The sequence below is a fragment of the Procambarus clarkii genome, chromosome 74 (assembly GCF_040958095.1).
Source record: "Procambarus clarkii isolate CNS0578487 chromosome 74, FALCON_Pclarkii_2.0, whole genome shotgun sequence".
Taxonomy (NCBI): Eukaryota; Metazoa; Arthropoda; class Malacostraca; order Decapoda; family Cambaridae; genus Procambarus; species Procambarus clarkii.
In genome coordinates this window covers 9,754,902-9,779,045 of record NC_091223.1, presented here as the reverse complement: position 1 = coordinate 9,779,045, position 24,144 = coordinate 9,754,902, and the positions used below count along the sequence as shown (strand labels likewise).

Sequence of the window (24,144 nt, the reverse complement as noted above, 5' to 3'; positions counted from 1 at the left end):
TTCCAAGCACTTCTGCAGCGGTGATGGCAGCGTGGACGCTGGTAAAAGCTGATTGCACAGCTGATTGAAGGGTTGCATCGACGGTCGAGGTCCCTATGGATTGCTTTATTTGATTTAACGTGTTCACCGCTGCAATTATTTGCGGGATAAGACTTTCTAAAGTAACAAAGTCATGCTGATTTATTGCTGCTGTACAGTTGTCGATCACACTTTGAATGTCCTGTACGTCAGTTAGGGAACTACGCTTCTTCCGTCTCCCAAGTAGTGTGTTAATTGCAGCTGAAATATTAGCAATTTGAGCCTGGATGGTTCGCAGATGCGTAATCGTATTAATTGTGGTATTTAAGTTAGAGAGCAGTTGGTTGAGTTGTACATAGAGAGAAGCAAGTGTTGCATTTATGGTTGTTGTTGAGTTTGCTGCAGTAGTTGTCGTACTGGACTGTGTGGTTATTGTATTTGATCCTGTCGTTGTTGTACTTGATCCTGTCGTTGTTGTACTTGATCCTGTGGTTGTTGTACTTGATCCTGTCGTTGTTGTACTTGATCCTGTCGTTGTTGTACTTGATCCTGTCGTTGTTGTACTTGATCCTGTCGTTGTTGTATTTGATCCTGTCGTTGTTGTATTTGATCCTGAGGTTGTGCTTGATGCCGAAATAGTCGAGCTTAATCCTGTTAGTGTACTTGATATTGAAGAAGCAGTGTTTGATCCTGAAGATGTGGTGTTTGATCCAGATGATGTGGTGTTTGATCCTGAAGATGTGGTGTTTGATACTGAAGATGTGGTGTTTGATCCAGATGATGTGATGTTTGATCCAGAGGATGTGGTGTTTGATCCAGATGATGTGGTGTTTGATCCTGAAGATGTGGTGTTTGATACTGAAGATGTGGTGTTTGATCCAGAGGATGTGGTGTTTGATCCTGAAGATGTGGTGTTTGATCCAGATGATGTGGTGCTTGATCCAGATGATGTGATGTTTGATCCAGATGATGTGGTGTTTGATCCAGAGGGTGTGGTGTTTGATCCTGAAGATGTGGTGTTTGATCCTGAAGATGTGGTGTTTGATCCTGAAGATGTGGTGTTTGATCCTGAAGATGTGGTGTTTGATCCAGAGGATGTGGTGTTTGATCCTGAAGATGTGGTGTTTGATCCAGAGGGTGTGGTATTTGATCCAGATGATGTGGTGTTTGATCCAGATGATGTGGTGTTTGATCCAGAGGGTGTGGTGTTTGATCCTGAAGATGTGGTGTTTGATCCTGAAGATGTGGTGTTTGATCCAGAGGATGTGGTGTTTGATCCAGAGGATGTGGTGTTTGATCCAGAGGATGTGGTGTTTGATCCTGAAGATGTGGTGTTTGATCCAGAGGATGTGGTGTTTGATCCTGAAGATGTGGTGTTTGATCCAGAGGGTGTGGTGTTTGATCCAGATGATGTGGTGTTTGATCCTGGGAGAGTTCCGGTTGGGTTTGAGGTCGCGAGTGTCGTCGATACTAAAATTTTAAAGAATATTACAATATTAGATATTTATCATCTAGAAAAATCGTCAGTCAAGAAAGCCTCATGGTGAGACAGTTAATTTCAGTAACACGATCGACAACGCTAAGTTCGTTGTTGATCGTGTTACTGAAATTAGCTATCAAATTGGTAAAGATTTCTTAGGCTAATTCATCTTAACCCTTGCACTAAAACCCTCAAGAATTTCTTTATTGAAGGTCAACATTGTTCCAAATGAATAACTAGAACTGGAACTGAACTCAGAACGTATCATATTTATAATTTGTACCAAAAGAGACCACAACGGACACTCTCCTGCACCGTGGGAGATTACTCCCTTTCCAACTTTAATCCCTCCCTTTCGACCCAAGAAGCAAATCAGAGATCAGCCCAAGCCTCGTCTTGAGGCAAAGCTTAACGCCTTAAACCATATTGATGCTCTGTCCACAGAGCATTCTCTCTCTCAAATCATTATACAGTGATGGTTCCGTACACCGCACCACTGGCGCAGGTGGAAGTGCAGTTGTCCTGACAATGGGCGATGGCTTTTATTTTGAGTGGGGACGTCCGTATAAACAACTGGTCCTCTATCCTTCAGATCGAACTATTTGCCTTGCTTCTTGCACTGAAATGTGTAAAAGTCTCCAAACTTGATATATTAATTATAAGTGACTCTTTGTTATCAATAATTGCTCTCAACTCTTTAAGACATAACTGTAACATGCTAGTGTCCGAAGCTAGACACAAATAAAACAAAATTATTTATGATGGTAAGAGAGTCCATTTTATGTGGACTCCATCTCATGTTGGCTTCCGAATGTATGATAGAGCTGGTGAGTTAGCCAAAGAATCTGCCTTTAAAGGAGAAATTGAGTATTGAGTAAATACTCAATTGAAATTGAGAAATTGAGTAAATTTAAACAAAATTTTGTAGATCTGAGGCAAAGTGAAATCGACACCAGTAATTCCATATATCATCATACTATCATGTAAGAGGAGCCACACATCTATGGTTCATTCAATAAAATCAGCAGAAATCTAGATATTACTACTGCTCGGCTTAGACTCGGTTACAAGTATCTCTGGAAATTCTCCTTATCTGCTGATGTAGACCTGACCAAATGTAAACTGTGTCAACAAAATTATTCGCACACCCTCCGTCACTATGTGATGGGGTGCGAAAAAATACGTGAATTCAGAGACAATTCTATAACCAATGTTCCAACGATGTATAAATATTTCTTTCAAAATGATCTGCTACAGGAAATTCTAGCCAAATATCCCCAGTTTGTTAACTGTATTTAGTAACTAAGTGATTGTAACCTATCCACCGCTGCCCACTGGATGGGGGGGGGGGAGTGAAGGACAAACATATCAGTTGTGACACTAGCTCTCCACATATGTCAGTTGCTTAATTTAGACACTACTTGTAGTCGATCTCGAACCCATTGTTGATGTGACGACTTATATTGAATTGTGTAACTAGCTCATCAAAATTGTAACTTGCTTAGCTAAATGAATTATGGGGTTCAGTCCCTGAGCCCATTATGTGCCCCAGTAACCCTTTTCACTTCCGCACACAAGAAGGGTATGGGGTGCATAATAAATGAGCTAAACTAACTCTTGGTGAGACGTTCCGCTCCTTGCACGAATTATGTACAAGACTGAATTTCTTCCATTGGTTATTACCCATCATTCCTTCCATACATCTCACATGCTCTAATAATGTTCCATTTGTATTTTTTAAGACAAAATGATTTGTCTTGACGTGTGGGTTTACGTGTTATTGTCTTCAATAAAACAAGTTTGAAATAGACAATAAGTCTAGTGAAGGTGTCTTGTACTACCGATGGTGTTGAGTGAAGGTGTCGTAAAACACACAGTGTCGAGTAAAGGTGTCGTAAACCACACAAGGTGTCATGAGCTACACAACCCTCCCTTACGATTTCTGAAACCCAGTCAAAATTTGTGGCGAAGCTTGGTAGCGAGGGTCTTTCCACAAGGACTTGAACCTTAAGCTTCTCGTCTGCGAATTGAATACACTAACTCGTAAAATTATATTTTGAATATTGTAATATGTAATTACATGCACATGTAACTGTTAGTACGCGTTATGACAAGGCTTATGATGTTTGTTTTACGAAAGCTTTCTGCTGGTCACTTGTGTATTCTTCGAAATCGAAACCTTTGGAGACCCAAGTGTTTCATACAGCTATTCGGAATATTTTGGAAGAAAAAAAAGGAAAAAAATATCCGGCAAATACTGCAGTGAATGTTTAACCAGTTACAGCTTCATTAATTCCAAACTCACCAACAAGTTGAGTCACAACGTAAATCTCTTGAACATACATGTATATGAAAAGACAAGTTCGAATATATTGTATACAGGTAGTAATGTAGGTATTACCTGGATAACAACAGAGACATTTGGTTCCCTTGCAGCCATCCTTGTCGACCCGTCCTGTACAGGACTTCTTCTTGTCCACACAGAAGCCTCCGTTAGTCTTACAGTGGTCCGTGGGCTTGCAAGCCTTGGCACAGCAGACACACTTCTTCTTGGTGCAGCCCTTGGCTATCTGGCGCTCCTTCGTCCCGCACTTCTTCTTACACACGCCCTTGTATTTCTGGCACTTCTTTTTATGGCTCAATGCGCAAGCTGTTTAAAGGAGATATAATTACTTTTAAATCTGAAAGAATAACGTGAAGATTCCAATCAATACCTGGATTCTTTCAAATGTACCACAGCTGGGAAAGCTAGACACACAAACACAAGTTACAGAGATAAGATTCAAATGGAAATTCAGATATATATAAACGCAATGTTCAGGTGAATAGCTACATAATGAGGAGATATATATGGATACAATACATAACTTAGTCATAGAGTGTCAGTAAGATCATTAACTTAAGATCGGCAAGTATATATGATGGAATAGACGTATTTGATAGTGTAAGCGTATGTAGGCGAGTACACACACACACGTACAGTATATGAGTCCTGGAGTATAGAGAACCAGTATGGAGAGTTCGCTTCGCTAAACCCCCGTTAACAAAGTTGAAATGAGCCACTTGCGAAGAGAGATTAAGAGAACTGGGCAGGATTCATCAAGCACTAAGATGTAAATTTAATAATAATATACAATCACGAGCTCCGAAGCACTAAGAGGTCATCAGTAACAATAATAACATTTAGATCTCGTAAACAATTTAATAAAAACTGATGAAGTTGTCATGATCGAGGTAAGAGGTACAGATCTTGTTAGTGAACTTGTAAGTGTTTAATTAATCATGAACCTTAAGCACCGTTGGAGACAGGACACAGGAAGAGTGCAAAGCATTTCCGCAGCTAAGATATAGCCCGTCACTGTGAGAAATTACCCACTACTAAAAATACACCCCTTCCAACTGAGAAATACCTTCTTGCACAAAAACATATTCTCTGCCAATATGAAATTGTCCAAAAAAAAAGGCCTATCCCACAAAAATGTGAATACTTTTACGAAATTACAAAACCAAAATAACACGTTGCCTGTGAGTTGCCTGAGGTCGGCAGTATGCCGAGAACTTCTGGTAATTTTTTTTTAGCCAGAATAACAGTGAAATGTACACTAGCTATATCATCTATATTCATACTGCTATGTAGAAAGAGCGACAAATCTTCGGATCATCTCGTAACGTCGGAAAACCTCTAGACGTTACTACTGCTATGCTTAGACCCTGCTACAAATACCTCTGGAAGTTTGCTTAACTTATGCACAAAGAAATTACATTAACATGATGAATCTCATTCACGTTACTGTGATTATTTTATGCATTTGAAGTGTGCGTTGGGGGAGAACTCTTATACCACACCAGAGTGCAGGCAGGTATGTGTGAAACATTGATCATCAGCTCGAGGCCTCAAGACCCCTTGTGGATTCAGTTATCTCAGGTTACAATACTTAGAGCGTATTGTAGTTTAGTGGTTAAGGTGTGGACTTGGGAGAACCTACGTTATAGGTTCGAATCACTCTCATGGCTCCAACTGCTTTTCTCATTTCTTAACTTATTGAAGTCAATATGCCCAATTGTTAACTGTCAACAGAACAAATCACATACCCGCCATCACTATGTAACTGGATGTGAAAAATCCAAAAATATGAAGGTAACTCAATTACTAACGTTTAATAAATTTTCAAATATTGTTCAGAGAAGACATATTTACCCCAAAGCCAGGCTAGGTATCTCGAGCTTACCAATTTCATATAGTGCACACACGGTGTATAGGCTTGCTCTGCCGGCAAGACTGTTACCTGCTTATCTCATGACTATGCAGTAACGCAACTTTAGCTAATGTAAAGCACAACCTTTAAAGCACAACCCTCGTACCTTTATCACATATTAAAGGCAATTAAAACTGTATTAAGTGCACAACACACACTTGTTATGAGACTAACCCTCTTGCTAATCAATCTAAACTAACCAAAATTGTTAACAAGCTTTAATATCCAGCTCATCAATCGTGTTAATTACTTAGTTAAAGGAATATTAGGGAGTCAAGTTCGTGAGCCCATTAGGCACCTGTGTAACCTTTTCCTCTACCACACACAGGATGGGGTGCATAATAAATGAACTAAACTAAACTTACATGAGAGGCAACACTCGCAAGACGCTCCTTTGCACTTGCCAGCGGCAACTTGGGTCTTGCACGTGTTTTTCTTCTGGCACTTTCCACCGGCCTTGATGCATTTTTTCTGATGCTTGCACTTTCTCTTGGGACCTAAACCACTGTTCTCCCCCGAATAAGGATTAACTCTGCCACCAGCGGACTGTTCTGCCGTCTTCCCAGCAGACTTGACTGCTGCTTTGTTACCTTTTTTACCCTTTTCCTGTTGACCTTTGTTGGAATCGTTTTCCTTGTTGATTTTGGTTTTGTTTTTTCGTTCCTTTACATTCTTATGTTTCTTGAGTTTGTTTCTCTGTTGCATTATCGGCTTTCCAGTCTTTTTGCCTTGCGTTTTATTGTTTTTTGTGCGAACATTCTTATGCTTAAGGGCAGCGTGGATTAGCGTCTTCTTTTTCGTTTTTTCGTTTCTATTGCCTTTTTGCCTGTTGTTTTTTATCTTTTTAGCCATTTTTTTATGCTTTACATCATTGGCTGTTGGTGACTTATTTTGATTTCCTTTGGATTTTGCTTTGTTTCCTTTTCTCTGCTGATGGTTGTCATTCTTGTGTTGCTGGTTTTTCAACTGATTTATGTTCTTCCTAGAATTCTTCTTCCGTTTTCCCACATCGATGGCTTTCTGTCCCTTGATGTCGTTCTTGGCGGTGTGAACTCTTACTTTCTTGAGGCGGCCATCTACTTTCTGAGTCTTAACACGGCCAGTTCCTTGCTTAGTCTTGACGCGGCCACTTCCTTTCTTAGTCTTGACGCGACCAGTTCCTTTCTTAGTCTTGACGCGACCAGTTCCTTTCTTAGTCTTGACGCGACCAGTTCCTTTCTTAGTCTTGACACGACCAGTTCCTTTCTTAGTCTTGACGCGGCCACTTCCTTTCTTAGTCTTGACGTTGCCAGCTACTTTCGGAGTCTTAACGCGGCCAACTACTTTCGAAGTTTTAACTCGACCAGATCCTTTCTTAGTCTTGACACGGCCAGTTACTTTCTGAGTCTTGGCACGGCCAGTTACTTTCTGAGTCTTGACACGGCCAGTTACTTTCTGAGTCTTGACACGGCCAGTTCTTTTCTTAGTCTTGACGCGGCCAACTTTTTTCAGAGTCTTGTCACGGCCAACTTTTTTCAGAGTCTTGAAGCGATCTGCTCCTCTTTTATCCCGGGCGCGGCCAGCCCCTTTCTGAATCTTGACGCGGTCAGTTCCTTCTTGAGCTCTAACGTGGTCACTCTTTCCAACACTGACAACAGTGTCCGCATCCTTGCCACCCAAGCCACGTAGGTCTGGATTCCTCTCCTCTTGATCTTGTATATTTTTATTTCCGTGTACATTATCCTGTGAAAAAAATGCAATTTAGCGAATGAAAATTTATGTAATTTACAAAAATTGCATATATTATATAATCTATTAAATTTATAATGTTACTAAAACTAAGTTTTTTTTTACTGTACATAAATTATAAATATTTGTATCATAATCATAGGTATTTTATATTTATTTAACCGTTTCAGTCTTACTGAATAACAATTATCTATAAGAAAGACTTGTTGAAAATGAAAAACTCTTGACCCCTGAAGGATTTGAACCCAGTGAGCCTTGACCTCCCTGCCCCTTGGCGTGTCCAGTACTATAACAACTCGACCTCAGACTATATAAAAGTACTGGCAAGTTGTCTGACTTTTTAACCCCAATACCCGACAGCGCTCGTGACTATTATGGGCGTGCAAAATAAATATTTATACTCAGCTCCGCAGATGGAGGATTGAGTCGACTAGAAGAAAGTTGACTGGAGCTCCCGGTATGTACAATGACCAAGATGGTTGTGACGGTTTCATATGTTATTATTTTGACTTCATATTAATGATAATGAATGAGTCACTAAATGATTCTTCCAGAGCACCGGTTATATCGTAAGGGTTATTACCCCTAAACTAAGTACGTGGTGAATGATTTAATATATTGTTTATTAGTTACTATATTTGAAATAATATTATACTGAAGAGAATTGATTCTTGAGACTAGGCTACTGATAATTATTGTTGGTCATCACGTGAGAGGCAACGAACCAGTGCCTCGCTATCTTCTTGAGGTTATTTTGAGATGATTTCGGGGCTTAGCGTCCACGCGGCCCAGTCCTCGACCAAACCTCCATTTTGTTACACATCCTCAGGAAGCAGCCCATAGCAGCTGTCTCTCTCCCAGGTAACTATTTACTGCTAGGTGAACAGGCGCATCAGGTTGTAAAAAACTCTGCCCATTTGTTTCGGTCTCCGCCGGAGATCAAACCCGGAACCGTAGAACTACGAATGTCGAGCGCTGTCCACTCAGCCGTCAGGCCCAGTCCACTCAGCACTTGTCGATTGTCTATATATAAATGAATTGTGTGCTAATGTGGGACCTCTGGTCAGGTGCCTAGGAGCAGCGCTAGCATACCTGCACTCTATATCTTTTTTCTTCTTTTATATATATACATATATATATACATATATATATACATATATATATATATACTTATATATATATATATAAATATATATATATATATACATATATATATACATATATATATATATATATAACTGAAAACTCACACCCCAGAAGTGACTCGAACCCATACTCCCACAACTGGTATGTACAGGGACGCCTTAATCCGCTTGACCATCACGACCGGACAAAAGGAAGTGATAGCCGAGGCTATATGAACCACTTCCCCGCCGGCACTCGGATGGTAATCTTGGGCATAGCATTTTATCAAATCACCTCATTCTTTGGGGCACACGTGAGGAACACAAATGCAAACAAGCCTGAATGGTCCCCAGGACTATATACAACTGAAAACTCACACCCCAGAAGTGACTCGAACCCATACTCCCACAACTGGTATGTACAGGGACGCCTTAATCCGCTTGACCATCACGACCGGACAAAAGGAAGTGATAGCCGAGGCTATATGAACCACTTCCCCGCCGGCACTCGGATGGTAATCTTGGGCATAGCATTTTATCAAATCACCTCATTCTTTGGGGCACACGTGAGGAACACAAATGCAAACAAGCCTGAATGGTCCCCAGGACTATATACAACTGAAAACTCACACCCCAGAAGTGACTCGAACCCATACTCCCACAACTGGTATGTACAGGGACGCCTTAATCCGCTTGACCATCACGACCGGACAAAAGGAAGTGATAGCCGAGGCTATATGAACCACTTCCCCGCCGGCACTCGGATGGTAATCTTGGGCATAGCATTTTATCAAATCACCTCATTCTTTGGGGCACACGTGAGGAACACAAATGCAAACAAGCCTGAATGGTCCCCAGGACTATATACAACTGAAAACTCACACCCCAGAAGTGACTCGAACCCATACTCCCACAACTGGTATGTACAGGGACGCCTTAATCCGCTTGACCATCACGACCGGACAAAAGGAAGTGATAGCCGAGGCTATATGAACCACTTCCCCGCCGGCACTCGGATGGTAATCTTGGGCATAGCATTTTATCAAATCACCTCATTCTTTGGGGCACACGTGAGGAACACAAATGCAAACAAGCCTGAATGGTCCCCAGGACTATATACAACTGAAAACTCACACCCCAGAAGTGACTCGAACCCATACTCCCACAACTGGTATGTACAGGGACGCCTTAATCCGCTTGACCATCACGACCGGACAAAAGGAAGTGATAGCCGAGGCTATATGAACCACTTCCCCGCCGGCACTCGGATGGTAATCTTGGGCATAGCATTTTATCAAATCACCTCATTCTTTGGGGCACACGTGAGGAACACAAATGCAAACAAGCCTGAATGGTCCCTGTACATACCAGTTGTGGGAGTATGGGTTCGAGTCACTTCTGGGGTGTGAGTTTTCAGTTGTATATAGTCCTGGGGACCATTCAGGCTTGTTTGCATTTGTGTTCCTCACGTGTGCCCCAAAGAATGAGGTGATTTGATAAAATGCTATGCCCAAGATTACCATCCGAGTGCCGGCGGGGAAGTGGTTCATATAGCCTCGGCTATCACTTCCTTTTGTCCGGTCGTGATGGTCAAGCGGATTAAGGCGTCCCTGTACATACCAGTTGTGGGAGTATGGGTTCGAGTCACTTCTGGGGTGTGAGTTTTCAGTTGTATATAGTCCTGGGGACCATTCAGGCTTGTTTGCATATATATATATATATAAATATATATATATATATATATATATATATATATATATATATATATATATATATATATATATATTGGTAGCAGTCTTTCATGTAAACATATGTTATTAAATATGACCGAAAAAGTAAGATTAATAATTTTAACACGAATTTTCTAAATATTTCTTATGTTTCTTTTTACTGTCGATGGTAATTGAAAAATGAATTCTCCAAAATTCAGATTTATTTCCAGTCTGATGCGACACTTGAACGCGTTTCGTAATAACTTATTACATTTTCAAAGACTTTAGTTTACACACACACAACTATAACCTGCAAACACTAAAGAGAGTTTTACTATGCTATCATTTAAACAGCTTTCGTCTTATATACTCGCATTTGGGTGAGGTGATATGTTACAACAGTTTTGGATGAGGTGAACAAAACTTTCAACACAACACAGACCATACTTTCAACACAAGATGGAACACGGTGCAATGGGTATAGAATGGAAGTAACTGCAAAGGGGGTACAGGTGTTGTGTTAGTCTAATTGGGGGTACAGGTGATGTGTTAGTTGTCTCTTCAGAGGTTGCATTGCTTTTCACCTTCCTTCTTATGATGTCTTCAACGAAACCATTGGAGAAGCCGTTGTTGACTAGGACCTCCCTTACCCTACAGAGTTCTTCATCGACTTGCTTCCATCCTGAGCTGTGGCTGAGAGCACGGTCGACATAAGCGTTAACAATACTCCTCTTGTACCTGTCTAGGCAGTTACTGTTGGCATTGAGGCACATTCCGATGTTTGTTTCCTTAGTGTAGACTGCAGTGTGGAAATCTCCGCTCCTTTCCATGACTGTTACATCTAGAAAGGGCAGCTTCCCATCCTTCTCCATCTTGTAAGTGAAACGCAACACATAATTCCGCTCAAATGCCTCCTTCAGCTCCTGCAGATATCTAACATCAGGTACTTGTGTAAAAATGTCGTCAACATACCTGCAGTATATGGCCGGTTTGAAGTTCATGTCGACAAGGACCTTTTGTTCGATGGTTCCCATGTAGAAGCTCGCAAACATGACACCTAGGGGAGAACCCATGGCGACCCCATCTCAAATGTCCACTTGGGGACTAAGCCTCAAAGAACTCAGTATATAGGCAAGACAACAACATCTCTTTCCAGGCGATTAACGATGCGTAAGCAACAGGGCTCCATTAAGGAACATATAATCTCTTCTCACAACCAGACCATCACTAGAGAAGTCTTAACAAAAAACACAGAAATCATCAATAGATACAGCGATAGCAGGCGGCTTGATATCTGCGAGGCACTACACATCAAAAAGTCAACACCAGTAATCAACAGCCAATTAATGCACAACTATATTCTACCTACTTCAAGACTCCGCTCCAATATAGAAGCATCAAGAAATATTGGCCAATAGGTCCTTTGCAGTTACTTCCATTCTTCCCTTTAAACTTTCCCAATATTATACCCATTGTTTCGTGTTCTGTTTTGTGTTTTTACCTCATCCAAAACTGTTGTAACATATCACCTCACCCAAATGCAGGTATATAAAATGAAAGCTGTTTATATTATAGCATTGTAGGACTCTGTTTAGTGTTTGCAGGTTATAGTTGTGTGTGTGTAAAATAAAGTCTTTGAAAATGTAATAAGTTATTACGAAACGTGTTCAAGTGTCGCGTCAGACTTGAAATAAAAATGAATTTTGGAGAATTGATTTTTCAATTACCATCGACAGTGAAAAGAAACGTAAGAAATATTGAGAAAATTCGCGTTAGAATTATTATTCACACTTTTTCGGTCATATTTAATATATATATATATATATATATATATATATATATATATATATATATATATATGCAGAATAACCACATATGAAAAATAGAAAATGCTTAACGCGTTTTCGGCTAATTCGCCTTCATCAGAGCAAAGTAGAATCATTCTACTTTGCTCTGATGAAGGCGAATTAGCCGAAAACGCGTTAAGCATTTTCTATTTTTCATATGTGGTTATTCTGCATACTTGGATCAGTGTTTTTGTGATCATTGTTGCATATATATATATATATATATATATATATATATATATATATATATATATATATATATATAAATATATATATATATATATATATATATATATATATATATATATATATATATATATATATATAAATATATATATATATATATATATATATATATATATATATATATATATATATATATATATATATATATATAAATATATATATATAAATATATATATATATATATATATATATATATATATATATATATATATATATATATATATATATATATATATATATATATATATATATATATTTTAGTAACAGTCTTTCCTGTAGACATATATTATTAAATATGACCGAAAAAGTAAGATTAATAATTCTAACACGAATTTTCTCAATCTTTCTTATATTTCTTTTCACTGTTGATGGTAATCGAAAAATCAATTCTCCAAAATTCATTTTTATTTCTAGTCTGACGCGACACTTGAACGCGTTTCGTAATAACTTATTACATTTTCAAAGACTTTAGTTTACACACACACAACTATAACTTGCAAACACTAAACAGAGTTTAAACAGCTTTGATTTTATACCTGCATTTGGGTGAGGTGATATGTTACAACAGTTTTGGATGAGGTGAAAACAAACTTTCAACACAAGACAGAACACGAAACAATGGGTGTAATATTTTGTAAGTTAAAGGGAAGAATGGAAGTAACTGCAAAGGGCCTATTGGCCCAAATTTCTTGATGCTTCTATATTGGTGCGGAGTCTTGAAGTGGGTAGAATATAGTTGTGTATTAATTGGCTGTTGATTGCTGGTGTCAACTTCTTAATGTGTAGTGCCTCGCAGATATCAAGCCGCCTGCTATCGCTGTATCTATTGATGATTTCCGTGTTTTTTGTTAAGACTTCTCTGGTGATGGTCTGGTTGTGGGAAGAGATTATTTGTTCCTTAATGGAGCCCTGTTGCTTATGCATCGTTAATCGCTTGGAAAGAGACGTTGTTGTCTTGCCTATATACTGAATTCTTTGAAGCTTACAGTCCCCAAGTGGGCATTTGAAGGCATAGACGACATTGGGCTCTTTTAAAGCGTTCTGCTTTGTGTCTGGAGAGTTTCTCATGAGTAGATTGGCCGTTTTCTTGGTTTTATAGTAAATCGTCAATTGTATCTTCTGATTTTTGCCTGTTGGGATAACGTTTCTATTAACAATGCCTTTCAGGACCTTTTCCTCCGTTTTATGAGCTGTGGAAAAGAAGCTCCTGTAAAATAGTCTAATAGGGGGTATAGGTGTTGTGTTAGTTGTCTCTTCAGAGGTTGCATGGCGCTTCACCTTCCTTCTTATGATGTCTTCAACGAAACCATTTGGAGAAGTCGTTGTTGACTAGGACCTGCCTTACCCTACAGAGTTCTTCATCGGCTTGCTTCCATTCTGAGCTGTGGCTGAGAGCACGGTCGACATAAGCGTTAACGACACTCCTCTTGTACCTGTCTGGGCAGTCACTGTTGACATTGAGGCACATTCCTATGTTTGCTTCCTTAGCCAGAACTCACTTCTCAGCCTATATATATATATGTCGTACCTAGTAGCCAGAACGCACTTTTCGGCCTACTATGCAGGGCCTGATTTGCCTAATAAGCCAAGTTTTCCTGAATTAATATATTTTCTCTAATTTTTTTCTTTTGAAATGAAAAAGCTACCCATTTCATTATGTATGAGGTAAAAAAAAATTTATTGGAGTTAAAATTAACGTAGATATATGACCGAACCTAACCAACCCTACCTAACCTAACCTAACATATCTTTATTGGTTAGGTTAGGTTAGGTAGCCTAAAAAGTTAGGTTAGGTTAGGTTAGGTAGGTTAGGTTGCCGAAAAACAAATATTTCATGAAAACTTGGCTTATTAGGCAAATCGGGCCTTGCATAGTAGACTGAGAAGTGCGTTCTGGCTACTAGGTACGACATATATATATATATATATATATATATATATATATATATATATATATATATATATATATATATATATATATATATATGTCGTACCTAGTAGCCAGAACGCACTTCTCAGCCTACTATGCAAGGCCCGATTTGCCTAATAAGCCAAGTTTTCCTGAATTAATATATTTTCTCTAATTTTTTTTTATGAAATGATAATGCTACCTATTTCATTATGTATGAGGTCAATTTTATTTTATTGGAGTTAAAATTAATGTAGATATATGACCGAACCTAACCAACCCTACCTAACCTAACCTAACGTATCTTTATAGGTTAGGTTAGGTTAGGTAGCCGAAAAAGTTAGGTTCTTTCCAAACGAAAGCGTACTACATACACACAAACCTCCATATATATTTGAAGTTTGACTCCAGCCACCCAGCAGGTCCGAAGATTTCCCTGTCATATTCTCTAGGCCTCCACCTAAAGAGAATAAATAGCACGGATGAAATATTGCAGCCCCAGCTACGGGATCTCTGGGAGATGTTCAGTGTTAGGGGCTATTCAGACAAGACACTACATAAAGCCCAGTCTAAGCCGACAACATAAACCCGAGCGCAACTCCTCGATCCTCCGACTCCAAAACCAAACGATATGAGATAGATCCTCCTGACTTGGTTTTTCCAGGCTTAGCAACACATCTGAAGCAAAAAATGACCAGAGTGTTGTCCTGGATGAAAGGGACGTACGAAGAGCATCCCATCCTGGTTGAACTTCCCTGGAGATCCTCCTATGATCGCTTGGAAGAGAAATAAATATCTCAAGGACCACCTGGTCTGAGCAGGTTTTAAACAGGAGACCCAGCCTGCATAGTAAAGGAGCTAGTAATGCAGCAGAACTAGCCTCCCCTACCCTAATCTGCCGGTGGAACAAGTTTTTGGGTCCCCCCAAAAGATTTTCCTACAAGGCTTGAGGAGTGGTTAGACGAGACCCCACATGCCAGAGATAAGGACCCCACCATGCCAGAGATAAAGAACGCTTATAATGTCCCTAAGAACCTTCGTCCATACCTGTAACAGAAGTAAAATGCAGAAGACCAAGCCAGCAAAAATCAGAGCCTTCATGCTGGTGGCGTATTGCTGGGGCTGACAGAGTTTCCCGGGTCTTGTCTTGTCTGTGGTTCAGAGCTCGGTCCAACAACCTCCACTGCCGAACGCAAAAAAAAACTCTGATACGCAATTTAGGACCGAGGCTTTATACCAGAGTTGCACAGGTGTAACCAGTTGTGACGTAGGCTTGTTGCCGAAGCATAAAAATCTCTATGAGTGAAACAAATGTGTACATGGAGTGTACAACTACTGAACTGACAGTTTTGGCATTTATTTACCCAAATATATTTCTTAGGTATTCTGTGTTTTATTTTAATATAGCTATATCTATATAGAGATGACTCATATATTACAAGTTTAAAATACAAACAAAAATGATAAAAAAGGACCATATAATAAAAAAAAGAGCAAAAACAAAAAATTAATTGGTTTTGCCAATATCGAACAACAACAATTTGCCTCACACACACGCGTGGCGTCCCCATCATCCCACCACACAAAATACTAATTCAAATAAGTAACAAATAACTATATGACAACAAAAGGTAGATGGGAGTTGATTTTGGGGACATAGAGTGAGATGAACACCACCTCACCCGGACAACACTCATCTTGAAGAATGAGAATTCAAGGATGGAAAAGAAAAGTACAGTAGCGTCTCAGCATTTACCTATCAGTGACATTTGTGTGGTTATTATTTACACACACACACACACTACCAGGTGCCTGGTAGCCTGGTGGATAGCGCAGGACTTCTGTGGCGCGGGTTCAATTCCCGCACCAGGCAGAAACAAATGGGCAAAGTTTCTTTCACCCTGAAAGCCCCTGTTACCTAGCAGTAAATAGGTTCCTGGGAGTTAGTCAGCTGTCACGGGCTGCTTCCTGGTGTGTGTGTGTGTGTGTGTGTGTGGTGTGGAAAAAAAAGTAGTTAGTAAACAGTTGATTGACAGTTGAGGGGCGGGCCGAAAGAGCAAAGCTCAACCCCCGCAAACACAACTAGGTGAATACACACACACACACACACACACACAGGCTATTTACACAAGGGGCACACGCACAAGGGGACACAGGTGGAAACTGAGTGCCCAAATGAGCCACAGAGATATTAGAAAGAACATTTTAGTGTCAGAGTGGTTGACAAATGAAATGCATTAGGAAGTGATGTGGTGGAGGCTGACTCCATACACAGTTTCAAGTGTAGATATGATAGAGCCCAATAGGCTCAGGAATCTGTACACCTGTTGATTGACGGTTGAGAGGCGGGACCAAAGAGCCAGAGCTCAACCCCCGCAAACACAACTAGGTGAGTATAACTAGGTGAGTACACACAAGACGGCTAATGTGGTCCCAATAAACAAAAAGGGTGACAGACAAGAGGCACTGAACTACAGGCCAGTGTCCTTAACTTGTATACCAAGCAAGGTGATGGAGAAGATCGTGAGAAAATACCTAGTAACAAATCAGGAGAGAAGGGACATCGTAACAACCCTTCAACATGGGTTCAGGGAGGGTAAATCTTGCCTTACAGGCTTAATAGAATTCCACGACCAGGTGACAAAGATTAAGCAAGAAAGAGAAGGCCGGGCGGACAGCATTTTTTTTGGACTGTCGGAAAGCCTTTGACACAGTCCCCCATAAGAGGCTGGTAGATAAGCTGGAGAGACAGGCAGGAGTAACTGGTAAAGTGCTCTAGTGGTTAAGGGAATATCTAAGCAATAGGAAGCAGAGAGTTACAGTGAGGGGTGAGACCTCAGATATGCGTGAAGTCACTAGTGGAGTCCCACGGGGCTCTATATTCGGTCGTATTCTGTTTCTGATATACGTAAACGATCTCCCGGAGGGTATAAACTCATTCCTCTCAATGTTTGCTGACGATGCCAAACTTATGAGAAGGATTAAGACAGAGGAGGACTGCTTGAGGCTTCAAGAAGACCTAGACAAACTGAAGGAATGTCGAACAAATGGTTGTTATATTTTAACTCAAGCAAATGTAAAGTAATAAAGATAAGTGTAGGGAGCAGGAGGCCAGTTAGAAGGTATCATTTGGGAGATGAAATTCTTGAAGACTTGGCGGATGATATCATGCCAGACCTGTCCCCTGAAGCCCATATCAAGAGGATAACATCAGCAGCATATGCCAGGTTGGCCAACCTAAGAACGGCATTTAGAAACTTGTGTAAGGAATCTTTCAGAACTCTGTATACCATATATGTCAGACCAACCGTTGAGTATACAGCCCCAGCATGGAGTCCATATCTGGTCAAGAATAAGACTAAACTGGAAAAGGTTCAAAGGTTTGCCACCAGACTAGTACCCGGTCTGAAAGGAATGACCTACGAGAAAAGACTACGGGAATTAAACCTCACGTCGCTGGAAGATAGAAGAGTTAGGGGAAACATGATCACCACGTACAAGATTTTCAGAGGAATTGACAAGGTAGATAAAGACAGACTATTTAACACAAGAAGCACACGCACTAGGGGGCATAGGTGGAAATTGAGTTCCCAAATGTCAGAGATATTAGAAAGATTTTTTTTTAGTGTCAGAGTGGTTAACAAATAGAATGCATTAGGCAGTGATGGGGTGGAGGCAGACTCCATTCACAGTTGCATGTGTAGATATGATAGAGCCCAATAGGCTCAGGAACCTGTACACTAGTTGACTGACAATTGCGAGGCGGGACCAATGAGCCAGAGCTCAGCCCTCGTAAGCATAAATAGGTGAGTACACACTCGAGTCATTAATGCACACATCCCAGTGTCGGTCGTTCTCCAATAAATTCAGAGCTTGCCATGCATTTCGGAAAGTGGTATGTGTAACACCGTTGACAAATCTCAATTGCAGGAAAGACGTTAGACCGGGCACATTTACCAACAGCATGCGAAGAGAAGCATTCATCATGATTGGGATGCACGGTGTAGTCTGCCTCTCGTATTTTGTTTGAATGTGCCAGGAAGTTTGGCGAATCGTTCTTCTCGTTTGCGTCGTTCAAATGATTTTCTTCTCGCATTCCATGTGTGTGTGTAATACGTAGGCAGCTGTGCACTAAAGCACACGAATACAGCAGTGTTTTTGCAAACGCGTTATTTTGATAAAATGTGAAAAAGACAGTTAACGTTGTAGCCGGTGGGTTCATGGCTATTTTGTTGCACATTTGCAGCCGTTATATAAACACATTGTCCATTTTATTGCTTTCAAACCCAAAGCCAAAAAACAAAACAAAAAATACTAAATAAATATTTCAATTCAAAGGCAGACCAATCGACTCAGCTCAATCCTACGCCAATTGCACTGAAAAATAAGAACAGTTAAAAAAACGAAATGAAAAAGTTAAAAAAAGTCATCTATATTCGCTATATGAACAGTATGGTAAACAACACAACTCAATTCCACGGCAATGTTACACAAAATAATTAAATCAAAATGAAAATAAATCGAAATCAATTGAAATTAAATTTAACAACGCAGAAGGAAACTTTGAAATGGAATCGTAAAATATTTTGTATATCGTGTGTTGAGTTTATGTCCAACAGATGGCACTGTTTTTCAAAAATGCATGTTTTTACCTGTCACAGGTGTGGCATCTATATAGTAGGCAAATAAAAACGTGCGCATATTCGAATGGAACATTGTGTCAAAATTTCAAAGCAATCTGTGAAGAACTTTTGGAGATTTGTGATTTTGAACAAACGAATATTTACATTATATACTTATATACTAGCTGTACCCAGCCACAGCCACAACAACTTTCCCCTGTCTCCCAGTTCTCCTCACTATTCACCCCTCCGACGTCCCCTTGTCTTCCCAAGCATTCCTTACTTCCCTATCCCCTCGTCCTTCCAACCATTCCCCATTTCTCCATCCCCTCGTCCTCCCTACCATTACCCCCCCCCCCTCCACCGTCCCTTTGTCCTCCCCACTATCCCCCATTCCACCATCCCCTCGAACTCCTAACCAGTCCCCACTCCACCATCTCCCACTTCTCTGTCCCCTTGTCCTCCCTACCATTTCTCCTCCCTTGGCCCCTCATTCTTCCCATCATCCCCCACTCCCTGGTTCCCTTTTCCTTTCTACCATTCTCCATTCACCTGTCCCCTCGTCCCCACCATCCCCAACTTCTCCTTCCTCTCGTCCTACCCGCCATTACACCCTCCCCTGTTCCCTCGTCAGTACAACCATTCCCCACTTCCGTACAACCATATATATATATATATATATATATATATATATATATATATATATATATATATATATATATATATATATATATATATATATATATATATATATATATATGTCGTACCTAATAGCCAGAACGCACTTCTCAGCCAACTATGCATGGCCCGATTTGCCTAATAAGCCAAGTTTTCCTGAATTAATATATTTTTTCTAGTTTTTGTCTTATGAAATGATAAAGCTACCCATTTCATTATGTATGAGGTCAATTTTTTTTATTGGAGTTAAAATTAACGTAGATATATGACCGAACCTAACCAACCCTACCTAACCTAACCTAACCTATCTCTATCGGTTAGGTTAGGTTAGGTAGCAGAAAAAGTTAGGTTAGGTTAGGTTAGGTAGGTTAGGTCGTCGAAAAAACATTAATTCATGAAAACTTGACTTATTAGGCAAATCGGGCCATGCATAGTTGGCTGAGAAGTGCGTTCTGGCTATTAGGTACGACATATATATATATATATATATATATATATATATATATATATATATATATGTCGTACCTAATAGCCAGAACGCACTTCTCAGCCTACTATGCAAGGCCCGATTTGCCTAATAAGCCAAGTTTTCATGAATTAATTGTTTTTCGACTACCTAACCTACCTAACCTAACCTAACCTAACTTTTTCGGCTACCTAACCAAACCTAACCTATAAAGATAGGGTAGGTTAGGTTAGGTAGGGTTGGTTAGGTTCGGTCATATATCTACGTTAATTTTAACTCCAATAAAAAAAAATGACCTCATACATAATGAAATGGGTAGCTTTATCATTTCATAAGAAAAAAATTAGAAAAAATATATTAATTCAGGAAAACTTGGCTTATTAGGCAAATCGGGCCTTGAATAGTAGGCCAAAAAGTGAGTTCTGGCTACTAGGTACGACATATATATATACATATATATATATATATAAATATATATATATATATATATATATATATATATATATATATATATATATATATATATATGGTTGTACGGAATTGGGGAATGGTTGTACTGACGAGGGAACAGGGGAGGGTGTAATGGCGGGTATTTATATATATATAAATATATATATATATATATATATATATATATATATATATATATATATATATATATATATATATATATATATATATATATGTCGTACCTAGTAGCCAGAACGTACTTCTCAGCCTACTATGCAAGGCCCGATTTGCCTAATAAGCCAAGTTTTCATGAATTAATATATTTTCTCTAATTTTTTCTTATGAAATGATAAAGCTACCCATTTCATTATGTATGAGGTAAATTTTATTTTATTGGAGTTAAAATTAACGTAGATATATGACCGAACCTAACCAACCCTACCTAACCTAACCTAACCTATCTTTATAGGTTAGGTTAGGTTAGGTAGCCGAAAAAGTTAGGTCAGGTTAGGTTAGATTGGTTAGGTAGTCGAAAAAACATTAATTCATGAAAACTTGGCTTATTAGGCAAATCGGGCCTTGCATAGTAGGCTGAAAAGTGCGTTCTGGCTACTAGGTACGACATATATATATATATATATATATATGCGAACAAGCCTGAATGGTCCCCAGGACAATATGCAACTGAATAGTTATATATATATATATATATATATATATATATATATATATATATATATATATATATATATATATATATGTTACGGCCCTCTCGGGACGCAACGGGGTTCTTACTCTGATGTCGTTAGAGGAAGATATATATCCGACCCCAAGCCAGTAGAGGCTTTCAAGGGATGCGATCCGTGACGCAAGTAACTTAAAGGGAGTAGGGAAAGAAAGCTAAGAACTTAATATAATATAATGTTCACCTTCACCGTTTAATATATATAATAAAAGAGTACACAAGGGGGAGGGGTATTAACACTTTACAAAGGGGATCAACACTGTAGTCTTCTGCTGGAGACTATGGATCCTCGAAGCTAGGTGCTGAGTCCGCGGTGCTTTCTTCGTGGCCTCAAGACGTGTCCTCTGAGAACGCCGAGTCTACCCTGGCCACAGGTCAGCCACAACACAGGTCCACTGGGGGCACCGTCGTGGAGGCCGTCAACCACACGTCCAGCAGGTCTGCTGGCAGGTACTGAGCCACCAAGGCTGGCACGGCCACTCCACGAACGATAAAAGGGGTACGCCCTAGACAGGAGTCTCGTGTGATATCACCAATCACCCTCCTGTCCTCGATACCCCAGTGGATTATCGTCTCCAACCGTCGGTCCCGGGTAAATCCTTCCACTGCCACTCCACTGGCAGGCTTAACACACCACAGTGTTCTTCCGGGGGGACGACGTCACAACAGCTGCAGCAAACTGGACAGTATGGAGACTGGCTGCCTCGGGTAGACTGACTCCACCTTCAACACAGTGGTCCCAGGTCGGCTCTGTAAGCAGACACGTCATTAATAACCGGGACACTAATACACCACACTCACAGGCTCAGATACAAACGCCCGACATATCCACTCCATAGATGGCGCTGTCGTCGGAGCACCACCTCACCAGAGGTCAGGAGCGGCGGTGTTGAGCGCTGAACCAGACTGGAAACTGGTCCTCGAGGCCAGTACACGCTGTCCTCACTAGGTGTCGTCGTTCGTTTGGCGGGGGTTTCGGGAGCTGACCCACAGATGGCGTGTTTGTCACTGCTCCAGGCACGGACGCTGGATCCGGGTTCGTAACACCTCCCCACCAAAAGGAATTTGGTTTGGGGTTCTATAAAAAACACAAACCAAATTAGCAGGGCGACACAACTCCAAATGGACTTACTTATACTATGAACTGGAGTGATGAGGCTGTCTTGTCCACAGCACTTTTCTACTAGCCATTTCCGGCACAACGGGAACTTGCAGATAGAAGGCAATGATCTGCCTGACGTAATCTTCCACGTCTCCACTGCGATGTCAAGCAGGGGCGTCATCTCACATCTCTCGAGTACGGATTGGTTTCGACGCGATCTGGGGTGACTCGACACTTTCCTATGTCGTGGCACCGATGATGGCTGACCACAGACGGCATTTCTGGTGCCAGTCCGATGGTCCTTCAGGGAGACAGGAACCTGGAATACAGGGGTCTGATAATTCAGAGTGATAGCGACCGCGAGTAAAACAGTACTTACAGCATACTCTACTAGGTCCACACCTAGTCCCAACGGGGCTGTTCGTACGTCGCAGGTGGCATTCGCTCTGCCACCGTCAGGTCGACCAACGTTCCACATAACGCTGCATTGAGGCTCAGCAGTCACGCGGGGGGTGTCAACCTGTCGGAAACAGTCACTCACATTATCACATGTCGTACCTCCTGTATCATCTATTACCTCCCAGGTCCCTTCTTCAACTGCAACACTTGCAGTACAACTCTCCAATCCCTGGGACCTCTTCTCGATGTTCACGGGAGCCATCATCCTTCGGGTCGTCCACTGATCCTTACTGAGAACACAGAGAGCACATAGGAGAACAAAACAAAATACCGATAGGAAACATTTGGTAAGTCGAGGGATAAGTTTCCTGAGCTTGTCATGTCCATAGCCGGCACCATCCACTAGCCTGGCTTGGACCAAAGAGGGCACTAGACCTTTTGAACACACGTCACATACCTCTGACGTCTGGGGAATCTCTGGCTGGTTCACTACATGCTGTAACTTGCCATACCGCAAGCACACCTCAGCCTTCGCTCTGGACTCGTTGGTGTCCGTGGGTGTCTGCACACAAGGCCTCTCTTCAAGCTCAGGTACTTCTTCCATCGTAACCTCATGTTCCTTGTCGAGAGAATCAGGAGACACTGCTAGAACGTTCTCAATCTGTAGGCGAGAGGACAAATTAAACATAGTTACATCCGGGTCTGTCTTTACCTGGACATTACCATTGCCTGTTACTTCAGACCTTGCTGCTCCGGTAGACTCGTCCGCTATCTTGGGATGATTGGTGCTCCAATCAGTCACCAAGTCGTTGGCTAGTACCACGTCAATCCCAGCCACAGGGAGGGTATCGACTACTGCCAACTCGCATGTGCCGCTGAAATAAGGCGAGTCAAGATGTACTGGCACTAAGGGGGCGATGTACCGCGTCCTAGGAAACCCAACCAGGACAACCTTTTGTCGCCCCTCCACACTTACTCCCTCGGGTAACGAGCTCTTCACGATCAGGGACTGGGCTGCTCCACTATCTCTGAGCACTACAATTGATCTACCAGTATGATCACTCGTTACATACCCGGTTGAAGTGTGAGGGGCCAACAAACTTGGTCCTTCCTGCGTCGTCGTCGACTGGCTTCCTGCTGGTGGTGTAACACAGCTCATCAACATCACCTCCCTTCGTGCGCTGCCACCTCTTCTGCCTCGGCACCTAGCAGCTATGTGCCCCTTCTGCCCACAAGTCCAGCACACCATGTTCCTCCTCGGACTACGGTGTTTCGGACTACTAGGACTTGTTCTTCGAGGGCTACTTGGGGGAGTCTTCTTAACACTTTGTGGGACGGGTCTTTCTTCTTCTTCGTCGTGAGG

General features: G+C 41.0%; 2 protein-coding genes across 2 annotated transcripts; one reads left to right on the top strand and one right to left on the bottom strand.

The window, feature by feature from the left end:
- Positions 1-398: 398 nt before the first annotated feature.
- On the top strand, positions 399-1,565 carry LOC138356799 (uncharacterized). Its single transcript, XM_069313120.1, has one exon. The coding sequence runs from the start codon at positions 399-401 to the stop codon at positions 1,563-1,565; it is 1,167 nt and encodes a 388-aa protein (XP_069169221.1).
- A 728-nt stretch (positions 1,566-2,293) lies between these two features.
- Positions 2,294-23,385, bottom strand: LOC138356798 (axoneme-associated protein mst101(2)-like). Its single transcript, XM_069313119.1, has 5 exons — positions 23,305-23,385; positions 6,120-7,476; positions 3,900-4,148; positions 3,436-3,518; positions 2,294-2,347 (listed from the first exon to the last, which is right to left on the bottom strand). Exons 1-5 carry the CDS (start codon positions 23,383-23,385, stop codon positions 2,294-2,296), a joined length of 1,824 nt encoding a protein of 607 aa, XP_069169220.1.
- Between the last annotated feature and the right edge of the window lie 759 nt (positions 23,386-24,144).

Coding starts and splice junctions, on each gene's coding strand:
- LOC138356798 (XM_069313119.1), bottom strand. CDS start 23,385: ATGGAAGAAGTACCTGAGCTTGAAGAGAGGCCTTGTGTGCAGACACCC. Junction 7,477..23,304: donor AGTCCAGAGCGAAGGCTGAG/GTGTGCTTGCGG, acceptor TTTTTTTCACAG/GATAATGTACACGGAAATAA. Junction 3,519..3,899: donor ATGTCTCTGTTGTTATCCAG/GTAATACCTACA, acceptor TTCAATTCGCAG/ACGAGAAGCTTAAGGTTCAA.
- LOC138356799 (XM_069313120.1), top strand. CDS start 399: ATGGTTGTTGTTGAGTTTGCTGCAGTAGTTGTCGTACTGGACTGTGTG.